The sequence below is a fragment of the Hyla sarda genome, chromosome 6 (assembly GCF_029499605.1).
Source record: "Hyla sarda isolate aHylSar1 chromosome 6, aHylSar1.hap1, whole genome shotgun sequence".
Lineage (NCBI taxonomy): Eukaryota > Metazoa > Chordata > Amphibia > Anura > Hylidae > Hyla > Hyla sarda.
Genome location: NC_079194.1, coordinates 142,241,119 through 142,256,383, shown reverse-complemented (window position 1 = coordinate 142,256,383; position 15,265 = coordinate 142,241,119). Strand labels below are relative to the sequence as shown.

At 44.3% G+C, this 15,265-nt stretch overlaps 1 protein-coding gene and 1 long non-coding RNA gene across 2 annotated transcripts in view; one reads left to right on the top strand and one right to left on the bottom strand.

Moving 5' to 3' along the window:
• CCDC102A (coiled-coil domain containing 102A) overlaps positions 1–14,879 on the top strand; it is a 107,678-nt gene extending 92,799 nt beyond the window's left edge. Inside the window, exons 8-9 of the mRNA XM_056525336.1 lie at positions 3,145–3,248; positions 13,917–14,879. Coding sequence (XP_056381311.1) covers positions 3,145–3,248; positions 13,917–14,040 — 228 coding nt within the window. The 3' untranslated portion in view covers positions 14,041–14,879. The remainder of the gene's footprint in view (positions 1–3,144; positions 3,249–13,916) is intronic.
• The window catches only part of LOC130276250 (uncharacterized), a 36,581-nt gene continuing 29,546 nt past the window's right edge, over positions 8,231–15,265 (bottom strand). The window contains exon 3 of the long non-coding RNA XR_008845060.1: positions 8,231–8,345. This is a non-coding gene — a long non-coding RNA (uncharacterized LOC130276250). The remainder of the gene's footprint in view (positions 8,346–15,265) is intronic.

Here is a 15,265-nt window from a genome sequence, read left to right as displayed (position 1 = left end):
CTCTATATCATGTCTGAGAGGTTGTCACAGCCCCGCCCCCATTACTGACATCACTGGATATAATTACATTGTGATCAGACATGAGATCACACACCTTATACTACAGTCACATCTATTCCATCTATTACTGCTGACAACCATCCTCTATATCATGTCTGAGAGGTTGTCACAGCCTTGCCCCCATTACTGACATCACTGGATATAATTACATTGTGATCAGACATGAGATCCACACACCTTATACTACAGTCACATCTATTCCATCTATTACTGCTGACAACCATCATCTATATCATGTCTGAGAGGTTGTCACAGCCCCGCCCCCATTACTGACATCACTGGATATAATTACATTGTGATCAGACATGAGACCACACACCTTATACTACAGTCACATCTATTCCATCTATTACTGCTGACAACCATCCTCTATATCATGTCTGAGAGGTTGTCACAGCCCCGCCCCCATTACTGACATCACTGGATATAATTACATTGTGATCAGACATGAGACCACACCCCTTATACTACAGTCACATCTATTCCCTCTATTACTGCTGACAACCATCCTCTATATCATGTCTGAGAGGTTGTCACAGCCCCGCCCCCATTACTGACATCACTGGATATAATTACATTGTGATCAGACATGAGACCACACACCTTATACTACAGTCACATCTATTCCATCTATTACTGCTGACAACCATCCTCTATATCATGTCTGAGAGGTTGTCACAGCCCCGCCCCCATTACTGACATCACTGGATATAATTCCATTGTGATCAGACATGAGATCCACACCTTATACTACAGTCACATCTATTCCATCTATTACTGCTGACAACCATCCTCTATATCATGTCTGAGAGGTTGTCACAGCCCCGCCCCCATTACTGACATCACTGGATATAATGACATTGTGATCAGACATGAGACCACACACCTTATACTACAGTCACATCTATTCCCTCTATTACTGCTGACAACCATCCTCTATATCATGTCTGAGAGGTTGTCACAGCCCCTCCCCCATTACTGACATCACTGGATATAATTACATTGTGATCAGACATGAGACCACACACCTTATACTACAGTCACATCTATTCCATCTATTACTGCTGACAACCATCCTCTATATCATGTCTGAGAGGTTGTCACAGCCCCGCCCCCATTACTGACATCACTGGATATAATTACATTGTGATCAGACATGAGACCACACACCTTATACTACAGTCACATCTATTCCATCTATTACTGCTGACAACCATCCTCTATATCATGTCTGAGAGGTTGTCACAGCCCCGCCCCCATTACTGACATCACTGGATATAATTCCATTGTGATCAGACATGAGATCCACACCTTATACTACAGTCACATCTATTCCATCTATTACTGCTGACAACCATCCTCTATATCATGTCTGAGAGGTTGTCACAGCCCCGCCCCCATTACTGACATCACTGGATATAATTACATTGTGATCAGACATGAGATCACACACCTTATACTACAGTCACATCTATTCCATCTATTACTGCTGACAACCATCCTCTATATCATATCTGAGACCTTGTCACAGCCCCGCCCCCATTACTGACATCACTGGATATAATTACATTGTGATCGGAAATGAGACCACACCCCTTATACTACAGTCACATCTATTCCATCTATTACTGCTGACAACCATCCTCTATATCATGTCTGAGAGGTTGTCACAGCCCCGCCCCCATTACTGACATCACTGGATATAATTACATTGTGATCAGACATGAGACCACACACCTTATACTACAGTCACATCTATTCCATCTATTACTGCTGACAACCATCCTCTATATCATGTCTGAGAGGTGTCACAGCCCCGCCCCCATTACTGACATCACTGGATATAATTACATTGTGATCAGACATGAGACCACACACCTTATACTACAGTCACATCTATTCCATCTATTACTGCTGACAACCATCCTCTATATCATGTCTGAGAGGTGTCACAGCTCCGCCCCCATTACTGACATCACTGGATATAATTACATTGTGATCAGACATGAGATCCACACCCCTTATACTACAGTCACATCTATTCCATCTATTACTGCTGACAACCATCCTCTATATCATGTCTGAGAGGTTGTCACAGCCCCGCCCCCATTACTGACATCACTGGATATAATTACATTGTGATCAGACATGAGACCACACACCTTATACTACAGTCACATCTATTCCATCTATTACTGCTGACAACCATCCTCTATATCATGTCTGAGAGGTTGTCACAGCCCCGCCCCCATTACTGACATCACTGGATATAATTATATTGTGATCAGACATGAGATCCACACCCCTTATACTACAGTCACATCTATTCCATCTATTACTGCTGACAACCATCCTCTATATCATGTCTGAGAGGTGTCACAGCTCCGCCCCCATTACTGACATCACTGGATATAATTACATTGTGATCAGACATGAGATCCACACCCCTTATACTACAGTCACATCTATTCCATCTATTACTGCTGACAACCATCCTCTATATCATGTCTGAGAGGTTGTCACAGCCCCGCCCCCATTACTGACATCACTGGATATAATTACATTGTGATCAGACATGAGACCACACACCTTATACTACAGTCACATCTATTCCATCTATTACTGCTGACAACCATCCTCTATATCATGTCTGAGAGGTTGTCACAGCCCCGCCCCCATTACTGACATCACTGGATATAATTACATTGTGATCAGACATGAGACCACACACCTTATACTACAGTCACATCTATTCCATCTATTACTGATGACAAACAGCTTCTCTATCAACTATTCTACTCAGTTGCTCTATATATATATATATATATATATATATATATATATACATACAGTATATATATATATATATATATCATGTATAATGCGAAAACTCCATAGGGGTTGCCATTTTTTTAGTATGTCATTGTCTGTCTTACTTTTTTGTGTTTCATGAATCTGGGATATAGATAACAATGTCTCATCTAGACAGATGCCGTTGTCATAGTTGGATTTTTGGGGATTCTGTGTGAATATAGTTCCAAATATCTTTTTCTCCCTGACTAACAGCTGCTTTTCTTTTTGCAGTTAGATGAGACACAAAACCAGATGCGCAAAATACAAAGATCACTTGATGAACAGACGGAGCTGAATGAAAACCTGCAGGTTCAAGTGGAGCATCTACAGTCCAGGTGCGTGTTGGTACTAGACACATGGGCTCAGCACACATTTAAATATACATACATCATACAGTATAAATAGAGCTGGCCTATACCCTTATGAACAACACATAAACTGTCTATGTTCTCATGTATGTGAGGAGCCAGATTATGTTTACACATTGACTACATGCTAATAGACCTTCAACACTATACTGTATAGAATTGGCCTATGTTGTCATATATGCACTGCACATAGACTGTTTAGAAATGGTGCATGTCCTCTTAGATGATCAGCAAGTAGATCATATCTTCCATTCAAAGACCATAACTTTTAATGAAAAAATTGTATATAAAATGTATTTTCACCACTAGTGAGACCCATATTAAAAATGAGCATAAGGTACACCAATTGCGAAGTATAGTTTCAGACACATCAGGCAACTGACATATCAAAAAAATACCAGAGCGATTTCAATTCTTAGGATTTACATAAATTCTCTCATGCCATACCAATATACTGCGCTATCGTTCTATTGTATATAATCACAGCCGCAGTGTATTGATATTACACATAGATTAATAATACCGCCTTCATATACTGCCTTCGACGTGTTTCTATCAGCTAATGTTTTCTGACGTAATAAGGATGGCGTTAGACTGAATGTAGCATAGTATTGTTCAACAAATGCATAGTTCAATAGAAGCATGTGAGAATACAACCTGCAAAGGAATATGGGGAGCAATTATCTTCATTGCTTTGGTAAGCATGTTCTGTAGGCATTTTTTTGCTTTAGTTTTGCTTATGTATGGCACATTTATCATACTATCACAGGGGGGTTGATAAATTTACATAAGCAAAAACCAATAAATCTCTTTTGAATACCCTTTTTTTTTAGCACATAATAAGCAAAAATCAATAAATGACTTCAGAACACCAATTTGCAGCTTTGGAAAAAATGTGTGATATATATAAAAAAAAAATCACCACTTTTTTCCCCCTAAATGTACTAACTAATTTTTTTTTTTTACTTCTCATTTCAGATCCTGGGGAGGGCCAATAACAATGGTCCTCGCCCACCCTAGTAACGTCAGGCTGAGAATAAAAATAGGGGGATGCTTTTTGCTTTTTTTTTTTTGCATAAATAATTTAATAAAAAAAAATAAAAAAAACACGCATAGGGTTCCCCCATTTTTATTTTCAGCCAAATACCAACCAAGCAGCAACAGCCTGATGTTACCAGGGTGGGTGAGGACAATTGTTACCAGCCCTCCCCAGCCTAAATAATGCCAGCCTGTTACCGCCTAGGCTCAGGAGTGCCATTCTCTATGCTCCGGGCCTGTTGGTACCGGCACCCCTGTGGCGGTGGGTACAGGGGTAATAATTGGGGGTTAGCACTAGGGATCGACCGATATTGATTTTTTAGGGCCGATACCGATAATCTGTTGAGGTTAAGGCCGATAGCCGATAATTTATACCGATATTCCGGTATAAATTATCGGCTATTTCTCTCCCTCCCCACCCCCCTCCCCTGAAGCCGCTGCAGATCATTGATTTATAGCGGGCACTTTAAATCAATGAACTGTAGCGGCTTTTGCGGTGCAAGAGACCGCCGCCGCCACTTGCTTCTCTCCCCCTGCCTGTTAAAAGCCCCCCTGACTTATAATACCCCCTGTCCTGTGCCCCTCATATAATGCCCCATGTCCTGTGCACCTCACATATAATGCCCCCTGAGGGTGCAGAACAGGGGGCATTATATGTGAGGGGCACAGGACATGGGGCAATATATATGAGGGGCACATGATGGGGGCATTGTATGTGAGGAACACAGGACATGGGGCATTATATGTGGGGGTCACAGGGCAGGGGGTATTATGTATGAAGGGCACATGACGGGGGGAATTATATGTAGAGACACATGACAGCCCACCACTGTCATGTGCCCATATATATATATATATATATATATATATATAATGCCCCCCTTGACTTATAATACCCCCTGTCCTGTGCCCCTCATATATTGCCCCTTGTCCAGTGCCCCTCACATATAATGCCCCATGACCTGCCCCCTCAGGGGGCATTATATGTGAGGGTACAAGACAGGTGGTATTATAAGTCAGGGGGGCATTATATGGGCACATGACGGGGGGGCTGTCATGTGCCCCCACATATAATCCCCCCTGTCCTGTGTTCCTCACATATAATACCCCCCTGATATGTGCCCCTCTCTTATAATTTGCCCGTCCATCCATACAGCGCCCGAGCAGTGCTCACCTTTCTCACGCTGCTACGTTCTTGTACTGTGAGTGAGAGCTGCAGGGACGTGATCTCCGGGCGCCGGCACCATGATGTGATGTCATCACGCCGGCCTGCCGTGGATCAGGGGCGTCGCTAGGTCTACAAAAGATCCGGGGCACTGGCCATGGCTGAGGGCTGAGCCACAAAAGGAGGGATCATAGGTGGCGGAGTCACTCGGCAGGGTCACTCAGTTTACAATATACACTATATACACAGTATACAGTGTACAGTATATGTCTGTGTACTTCCTTGCTTCTGTGCTCCAATCACTGCTCCTCTGGTCCGCAGCCTATGCGCCATAGCAGTAGGTACCCGGACCAGAGCAGTGGTTGGAGCTCCAAAGGTAGCGTGCAGCTGCTGCATAATCACCGTCCTGTCCAGAGCCAGAGTGGGACCTAAAATAGGCCTGTGCATATTAGACTATGCAGCCCTTTTATTGTGGGGGACCCAGCAGCTGGACTCCCACCAAAATAAAATGGTCTGCATGGTGAAATCTCCTTGGTTCAAGTGGCTTTTTAGCTGTTGCAAAGGAACAACTCCCATCATCCATGGAAAGCTTCAGGCATGGTGGGAGTTGTAGTTTTGTCACAGCTTGAGAACCACTTATTGGGGTATAGTTTCACTGCAGGACTTTCACAGCTCAGATGAGAAACAGGCAGACTATACAATGGTTTGACTCACAGGAGACGTCTTCTCTGCTGTCTTTTCTTTTTTTCTTCATCTGGTCAAGACGCTAGAACTTCTTCCATCTTCTCTGCAGAGTTGACGTTTGGACATCATTGGTTCCTCATTTTGTCAGCTGATCCTCATTGTCTGTATGAAGACAATAATCATTGTAATCCTGCCAGATACTATGGGGGAGATTCATCAAAACCTGTCCAGAGGAAAAGTTTCCCAGTTTCCCATAGCAACCAATCAGATCGCTTCTTTCATTTTTAACAAGGCCTCTGCAAAATGAAAGAAGCGATCTGATTGGTTGCTATGGGCAACTCAGCAACTTCTCCTCTGGACAGGTTTTGATAAATCTCCCCCTATGCCCTTAAATATAACCAGACATCATGCCATACACTGTTTCATCTGTTTGGCAGAATCCCACCCTTGTGGTGACCTCCCCCGGACCCCTAAGTCCCCCCCCCATCTTTGACCTCATCTTTCAGACCTCTAAGGGCTTGCCCACACTGCGGACATTCAGTTGGCAGAATTCTGCCTGCAGCAGGCGCCACCTAAGTCCTCAGTGATGGGACCACGCTGACAGCAATACAGTGTGGCAGAATACTACCCAAAGAATAAACATGTTCATTCTTTGGGAAGACGTCCATTGCGCCAGCATAATTCCACTGTGGCAATTCCACAGTATACACAGAGCAACAGAATCCCATTTTAAAAAATAGGACTCTGCTGCTAGTGGATTTCCACAGTGAAATTATGCCAGCCGAATGTCCGCAGTGTGGATGAGCACTTAGTCCCCCCAGACCTTAGTTAACCTCCAGATCCACTTTTCCCCTTGTTCGGAACCCTTAGTCCAGTGGTGTCCAAACTGTGGCCCTCCAGATGTTGCAAAACTACAATTCCCAGCATGCCCGTTCTATTGGCTGTTCGGGCATGCTGGGAGTTGTAGTTTTGCAACATCTGGAGGGCCACAGTTTGTACACCACTGCCTTAGTCACTCTCAGACCCTCTGTTATCCTCCTCCAGCCACTAAGTTTCCCCCCCCCCCCCAGATCCCCTTGTCTCCTTCTCCACCAAACTTTTCTGCCCTCCTCCCTGACTCCTCTATAATTATTAAAACTTCTCTGCCATCAAACACACACACACACACCTCTTTGATGCTTTATTATGTACTAAACCCCCCGACCCCTCTGTTATTTTCTACACTCCAATTACAGCCCCCTCCCTCATTCCATACTGCTCTTTCTCTCCCCCATCCTCCTTGTGGGGAGGACAGCTGAAGCAGCTCTGTGGCGGCGGGATGTCCTCCTCCTCCAGCCAGGGTACGGACCGTGACGTTAGGTGCGTGCCTGCGTCGTGTGCTGCGTCCCTGCTTGTTAACTCAAAGAAAACTGTGTCCCTGTAGCAGAATGTGACTCTCCTCCACAGGGACACAGTTTCCTTTATAACACCGGCCCGGAGCGAGGTCCCCTTCAGTGCCGAAGGGGAGGAGAGCAGCGAGGTCCGCATATGCTTTATTAAAAGAAAAAGTGCAAGGGCAGATGAACGGCCCCTGTAAATATGCCACTACCGGCTCCTTTGCTGATATATGGGGCTCAGGCCCCGGATAATTTGACCTAGGGATGCGCCTGCCGTGGATGGCAGCGTGAGAAAGGTGAGGAAGTGGAGGAGCGGGACAGCTGACAGCTCCTGCTCCACCGTGCTGTCAGCTGTCAGGCAATTGCTCCGCACGGCAAAACAAGGTGTGCGCACGAATCGCGGGACTTCAGTCCCGGCCTGAAGTTCAGGGCCGGGACTGAAGTCCCGCGATTCGTGCGCACGCCTTGTTTTGCGCATTATCGGCATTATCGGCAGGTTAGAAGCCGATACCGATAACGGGAAAAAACGTGAATATCGGCCGATAATATCGGCCATGCCGATAATCGGTCGATCCCTAGTTAGCACTAGCTGTTTTTGTGGCTGACGCTAAGCCCTGGCTTAGTAATGGACTCCCTCTGTAAGACAGCTTCCACTACTAAGTCTGTCAAGTAAAACTTTTATTCCCAAAAAACACTCCCCCAAAAGCCCTCGTTAACCATTTTATTAACATTAAACAGAACAGGGGAAAAAACGCTGATCATCGACAGAGTCTACAGAAGTAGTCCACAGGATACACCGATCTGAAATGAGAAAAAAAAAACAAGAGAAATAGGTTAATATATTTATTGTCAACTAGCCCCCCCACACACACAAGTAGATGCCGGTCCAAGGACACAAGGATAGTAAGAAATAAAGGTAATTGAGTTTATACTGGCAGTTACAAAGCCCTGACTAGGTACCAGGTTCGCTGCATATATATCAAGCAAGGAGGTCCATGAGTGTCATCCCGACCTCGACTCTCTAGCTTAGATTCTGGTATATAGTTAATGGATATGAAATCATAAAACCTCATTATTGCTCAGGTGACATAGGAGCGCACATCCCGGCATAAATATAATGTGGGTAGATGAAATCTCCCATCATATCTAGGAACTCATGGATAATATATGGAGAATTATGGACAGACCACCACAGGTCAATAACAAATCTTGAGGTGGCATGCTAAAATATAACACATACAGACGGCCAGAAGAAGTCAAAAATGTGTGTAGTATAGATGGCTGCATGGTCAAGTAACAAGTGAGTGGTATGGCAGTCTCAATAGGGACTTATGTTACTGGGGGGTGTTCTGCTTCTCCAGTTTATGTGCTGCATTTTGTGTCAGAAAATTCTGGAAGTTGCATTTAGTTACTAGATAACTACAACACCCAGCATGCCCTAATACAGCCTATGGTTGTGTGGGTGTTGCAGCATGTTGCACTGTATAGTAGTACAGTTAAGGTTATTGTGTAACATGCTGAGAGTTGTAGTTTTGGTTTGTGTCAGCTGCAGAGCCATAGTCTATGTCAAGGAATACTGGGAATTACAGTTAGTAACTACAACACCCAGCATGCCCTGATGCAGTCTATAGCTCTGCAGCTGACCTGAACCAAAACTACAACTCCCAGCATGTTACACTTTATAGTTCTACAGTTTAGGTTATGGTCCAACATGCTGGGAGTTGTAGTTTTGGTTCGGGCGTGTTTGTGTGCATCCGTGGGGCTCTTGGTTGGCGGGTGAGTATGAAGGGGGCGGGATTCTGGGGGTGCAATTTAGTGCGGGTGCCACTAAAAATAAATAAAATTAGATGGCACAACTGCCCTAATGCCCGACGTGACAGTCCGCTCCTATACAAAACATTCATGCATACACATATCATACATACACCAGCCACTGCCCCCATATCATACACACACCCCCCCCCCCCCCCGCCACTGCCCCCCCACATCATACATTACATACACACATCAAACCATACATATACACCATACATATACACACATCATACATACACCTGCCGCTGCCCACCCCACATCATACATCACATACATACACATCACACTTAGACATTATACACACATTTTACATTACATACACATCACACATAGACATCATACACACATTATACATTACATACACACACACACACATCACACTTAGACATCATACACACATTATACATTACATACACATCACACATAGACATCATACACACATTATACATTACATACACACACACACATCACACTTAGACATCATACACACATTATACATTACATACACATCACACATAGACATCATACACACATACACTCACACCATACATATCCACCAGTGTTTCCCAACCAGGGTGCCTCCAGCTGTTGCAAAACTACAACTCCCAGCATGCCCAGGGCATGCTGGGAGTTGTAGTTCTGCAACAGCTGGAGGCACCCTGGTTGGGAAACACTGATATACACCATACATATGCACACATCATACATACACCTGCCGCTGCCCCCCCCATCATACATTACATACACTCACACCATACATATACAACCACCCTTCCTGCCGCCGCCTGTATTCTCGGCCTCCTCACCTGAGCCTCCATGAGTGGACATCAGAGCTGTAGTCCCGGCCGGTGTGAGGTCAGATTTCCGTCCTCTCCTCTCTCCCCTCCCCCCTGCTCTGTGTTTTCCCCGTGCAAACTAGCAACCTCCCTGTGGTGGATTAGGTCCTGTCTAGACAGAGCAGGGGAGGGGGAGGGATAGAGCTGTGTGCGGGGGATGGAGCTGTGCTCGGAGCTGTGTGCGGGGGATGGAGCTGTGCTCGGAGCTGTCTACATCCTTTCTCTCCCCCTGCTGTGTCTTCTGAGCTCCGTCCATCCTCCGGGAGGGGAGATAAGGGGGCTCTGCAGTCAGCTGGAGGCCGCCGCCCCCTCCATACACTCTGAGCCCGGTGTGAGGTGGAGACTTCCATCCGCTCCTGCGCCTCACACCGGCATTATAGAAAAATAAGGGGGAAGTCTGTCTGTCCCTGCCCGATACAGGGCTAAATCTATAAACAATTCACCTGCCCGGCGCCCAAAACTACTTGTCCCGGGCGTCGGGCTATAGGATTTCCACATCCCTGCTCACAAAGTTGCACGCTCTACAGTGTCCGCAAGAGAAACACCTGAGGGGGAGGGGGGGAATGATCTATTGAGCCACGTTGTGGATTTGGGATCAGTCAGCAGATGGCTCTGTACCAATTAATCACAATATTCTGCCCCTTTCTGTAAGGGATCTGTGGTCTGTCTCCAATTGCCTCCAACAATCTGTGTCCATTTTTAAGATATGCCAATAACTTGCAATGATGCTCCTATTCTTACTTTCAGCCCTATTATATGATCCTTAAAGGGCCTGAGGTAGATGTTCATAGTTTAGAAGTCAGTAATTGGTCACTTGGGGTATCCAATGCTCCTTTATATGCCGGTGTCAGCGTGTATTCAGGGTAACCCCTATCTCCAAATGGTTCCTCATATCCTGTGCTTGGCGCTTATACTCCGTCAGCTGTGAACAATTCCTCATGAGGGGGAGGTACTGCCCCCTGGGTATCACCTTTTTGAGGGGCCCAGGGTGGCAGCTCTCCCACCTCAGGAGGCTGGTGGTAGAGGTAGAGGTCCTCTGGAGATTTTTACATCTAAGAATGCCAATTCCTTTTTGTGCATTTAATACGTGAAAAACAGGCCTATTTTGTTCCCATTCAGGGACTGGACAAAACTCAAACTCTCTTTCAGACCCCCCCCCCAATAGGAAGAACACGTCATCAATAAATCTAATCCAAAGTAGGGCGTACTCACTGAAGCTTTCTATCTCATCAGTGAAGGTAGTCGTGGCCTCCCAGCAACCCAGGATCATGTTTGCATATACAGTACAGGTAGCAAGTCCCAAACAGATAACAAAGAAATGGAGCACTCACCAGGTCATTCAGGGTCATCAAGCTTCTTTTATTTCATGGAGCTTGGCAGCATGCAAACATGTAAGGGAGAGCGGACGGAACAAGGTAGGTGGGGGAGAGGGTTGGGCGACGGTCCGTATTCATGCACACATCTCTTCGTCAGGCCCTGAAGGAGACATGCTAGGGAGGAACAGTGGAAAGAGTGACACAGGGCACAGCATAGTGTCTGTCCAGTTGGGGTAAAAGGACAGCATTAAAATCCCCAATAAGTAAAGTGGGCACCTGCTACATGACTGAGAGGACAGAAAACACTTTCCTAAGGATATCGCTAGAGTAGGGAGGAGGAATATAAATTGCTACAAGGATTACCTGTTCCCTAATAATACGGGTCAATATGGGAGGAAAGACATACAAAGGGAATGGCCCTATGGACCAGAATGGATACATGGGTGGAATAAGTGGAGTGAAAGGCCTGGGACACCCAAGAGTCAGGGACAAGATGCGTTTCCATAAGGCAGAAGATACCCGGATGAAAGACCTTCAGCTGCTTAAAAATTGTGCAGGGCTTATTGGCATACTCCAGGCCTCTCACATTCCAGGAAAGGAGATGGACTTGATTAGCCATTGGGACGTACAACCATAGAAAAGGATAACTCACGGTGTCTCCCCAGGACCATAGATAAAGGCAGAGCAGACATCATGGGTTACAGCATATCCTTTGTCCATTCAAATGAGTCAAATTTGACAGATGGCACAAATGATAGACCTTTCTGTAACAGTTTTTGTTGTGCGTCAGTCAGAGTATATTCAGATAGATTAATTATTCGTGAGGTATAATAGTTACTCTGATTACTACTCAACTTCTTGGATGGAGTCATAATTGGTATGGGTCTCTCTCTAAAAAAGAGGAAGACGAAGATGTAGATCTACAATATATCCAATGAGAGCTACAAGTTACAAAGACGTATCTAATATCTAAAACAAGAAAATACACTAAGCTATATAGTAAGGATCTTACAACCAATGTGAGGTGGGGTGTGCAGAGAGTAGATTCATTGCAGTGTTCCAAAGCCCCCATTATGATGGTGTCACTCACTTTTAAACACTCTCAAAGACCTTCTTGAATCTTCCAGAAAACACTGTATGTCTTTAGAAGACTTCCACCACTATAGGTTCCCAATTCACACGTGGACAAGCAGTGAGCATGATTGGAAACTGTTATAGGTAAAACTAATGTGAAATTTTTAAACTAAATTAGGTCATACAAGTCAGAATTAAAAGCTGAATAGAGAATTGACCCTCTATACACAGTCATCCACAATATTTCTTGTGTGCAATCCCCATACTCTGAAAATCACTACCCCAATTGATCAGACATTCCCACGTCTTTGAAAACCTTCAAAAGCACCCTGAAAACCCATTTATTCAAAAAGGCCTACACCTTACAAGAACCCTGCTGCCACTATCATCTACCATGTGACCAGCTCCTTTACACGTCTGCTGTCTCCTTTCTCTATAGATTGTAAGAAGTCGTCTCCTTCTGTAACAGTCACTCATTTTATTCATGTTATGTATTTAAATCCAATTTATCATTTGTATCGCACCTTGGAAGTACTGTGCTGTGAATTGTGATAATATACCATACAAAAATAACGCACAGCATATAGATTTTATAAAGCTATTCACAACATATAGACTCTAGAGAAGGGTGGGGAACCTTTTTTCTGCCAAGGGGCATTTGGATATTTATAAGATCATTCGTAGGCCATACAAAATGATCAACTTAACGTTGCTAGGAATCATCTTATCGCACCTTGTCTCATGATCAGTGGATCTCCGTAGTTTCCCTACAGTTTGTTAACACTTTCCCGACATGTACACTCCCAGCCTGCCTGCCACTGACTGTCCTCTGAGTCACCGCAATACAGGCAGACAGGTCGTAGGTAGCCGACGAGACGTATACGTGTCTTTCCTATCATGTACATGTATGTGTCTGATCTGTCTTGTAATGGATGTTCGTTTGTCCCTTAAAATGTACATTATTATTAGAATTTACTTAATATAAATTCATGTTACTATGAAAAAAACAACTAGATTTATAGAATTTCGAGTCTCGCCTGCTGTTGCCTTGGTAGGGCCAGACTAAATGACCTCATATGTCCCGTGAACGACATTCCCCACTCCGGCATATATGCACAGCATCTAGATTATATTGAACCAGCCTGTGTCCTCATATACCCTTAAGCAAATAGACTATATAGAAACCTTATAGATGCAGCACATGAGGACAGACTCTGTACTTGGAGGATGTCTGTTAGATTGTCATTATTTATGTATGATATGAGCTCTCCCTGTTCTTTCTATTCAGCAGGTGCTGAGGGCGCCACTTAATGACTGTTTGTCTCATGCAGGCTTCGTCGGCAACAGAACCCTCCCTTGTTCGGGAAGCTGCGCACCTCTCGATTTAGAAATGATGACACCGGGGAGACAGGAAGTGACCCTGATGAGGACGATCTGCAGATCCAAGTTCCATAGCTGTTGCTCTTCTGGGTCTGAGAGAAGGGCTGAGAATCAGATCTTTAGGCATGTACAGAAACAAAGGGAAGTGGAGTTTACTCTAATAACTGCTCCAGGAATTGCTACTCCCTCCCCTCCTGCACCCCCCAGTCAGTGTTTTATCACACAAGAGTGTCTTCCACCTCCTCATTCCTCCACCCATGTGATCTGGGGAAGTGACTGCTATCTTATGTCCTGATCAGCCACCTTACTTTGATAAATTTGACTATTGGTGCTTGGGTAGTAATATACCAACTTTGACGCATGGGCTAGCAGACCATCACAGGTCCTATACCACTATTCTCACTATGACCACTTCCCATGCTGCATTTTGTCTCTGGTATAATATAGATGTATGCTGCCAGGTACACTGAACACCTCCACTGACAGTAGCAGGACTGGGCTCTTACATCATGTTCTTTTACCTGGATCTTTTCACAGTGGCATAATCACAAGATTCTATCTTATCTCCTTGTATATAAAGCCAGCTGGCTGGTACTCAATGTGACCAGAATGTAAAGGACTTTAACTGAATAATTGCTATTTAATGGCCTATACACAGATATACAATGGAACACTATAATGGACTACATACCCCTGACAGATAAATATTAAATTTATAACGGTTCAATATGCCGCCCAACAGGGGAATAAAAGGTACAGTGTAATACGGATTCCTTCATGTATATAGTTTTAATAGACAATAGACTTCTGACAGGTATATGATGAACTATACACTTCTAGCAAGTATATTAAATATCTTTAAAGGGGTACTCCACTGGAAAACATTTTTCTTTAAATCATTTGGTGCCAGAAAGTTAAACCGATTTGTAAATTACTTCTATTTAAAAAATCGTAATCCTTCCAGTACTTATCAGCTGCTATATGCTCTACAGGAAGTTCCTCTTTTTTGAATTTCCTTTCTGTCTGACCACAGTGCTCTCTGCTGACCCCTCTGTCCATTTTCGGAACTGTCCTGAGTAGAAGAAAACCCCCATAGCAAACCTATCCTGCTCTGGACAATTCCTAAAATGGACAGAGGTGTCAGCAGAGAGCACTGTGGTCAGACAGAAAGGAAATTCAAAAAGAAAAGAACTTCCTGTGCATCATAACAGCAGCTGATAATTACTGGAAGGATTAAGATTTTTTAATAGAAGTAATTTAAAAATCTGTTTAACTTTCTGGCACCAGTTGGTTTAAAAAA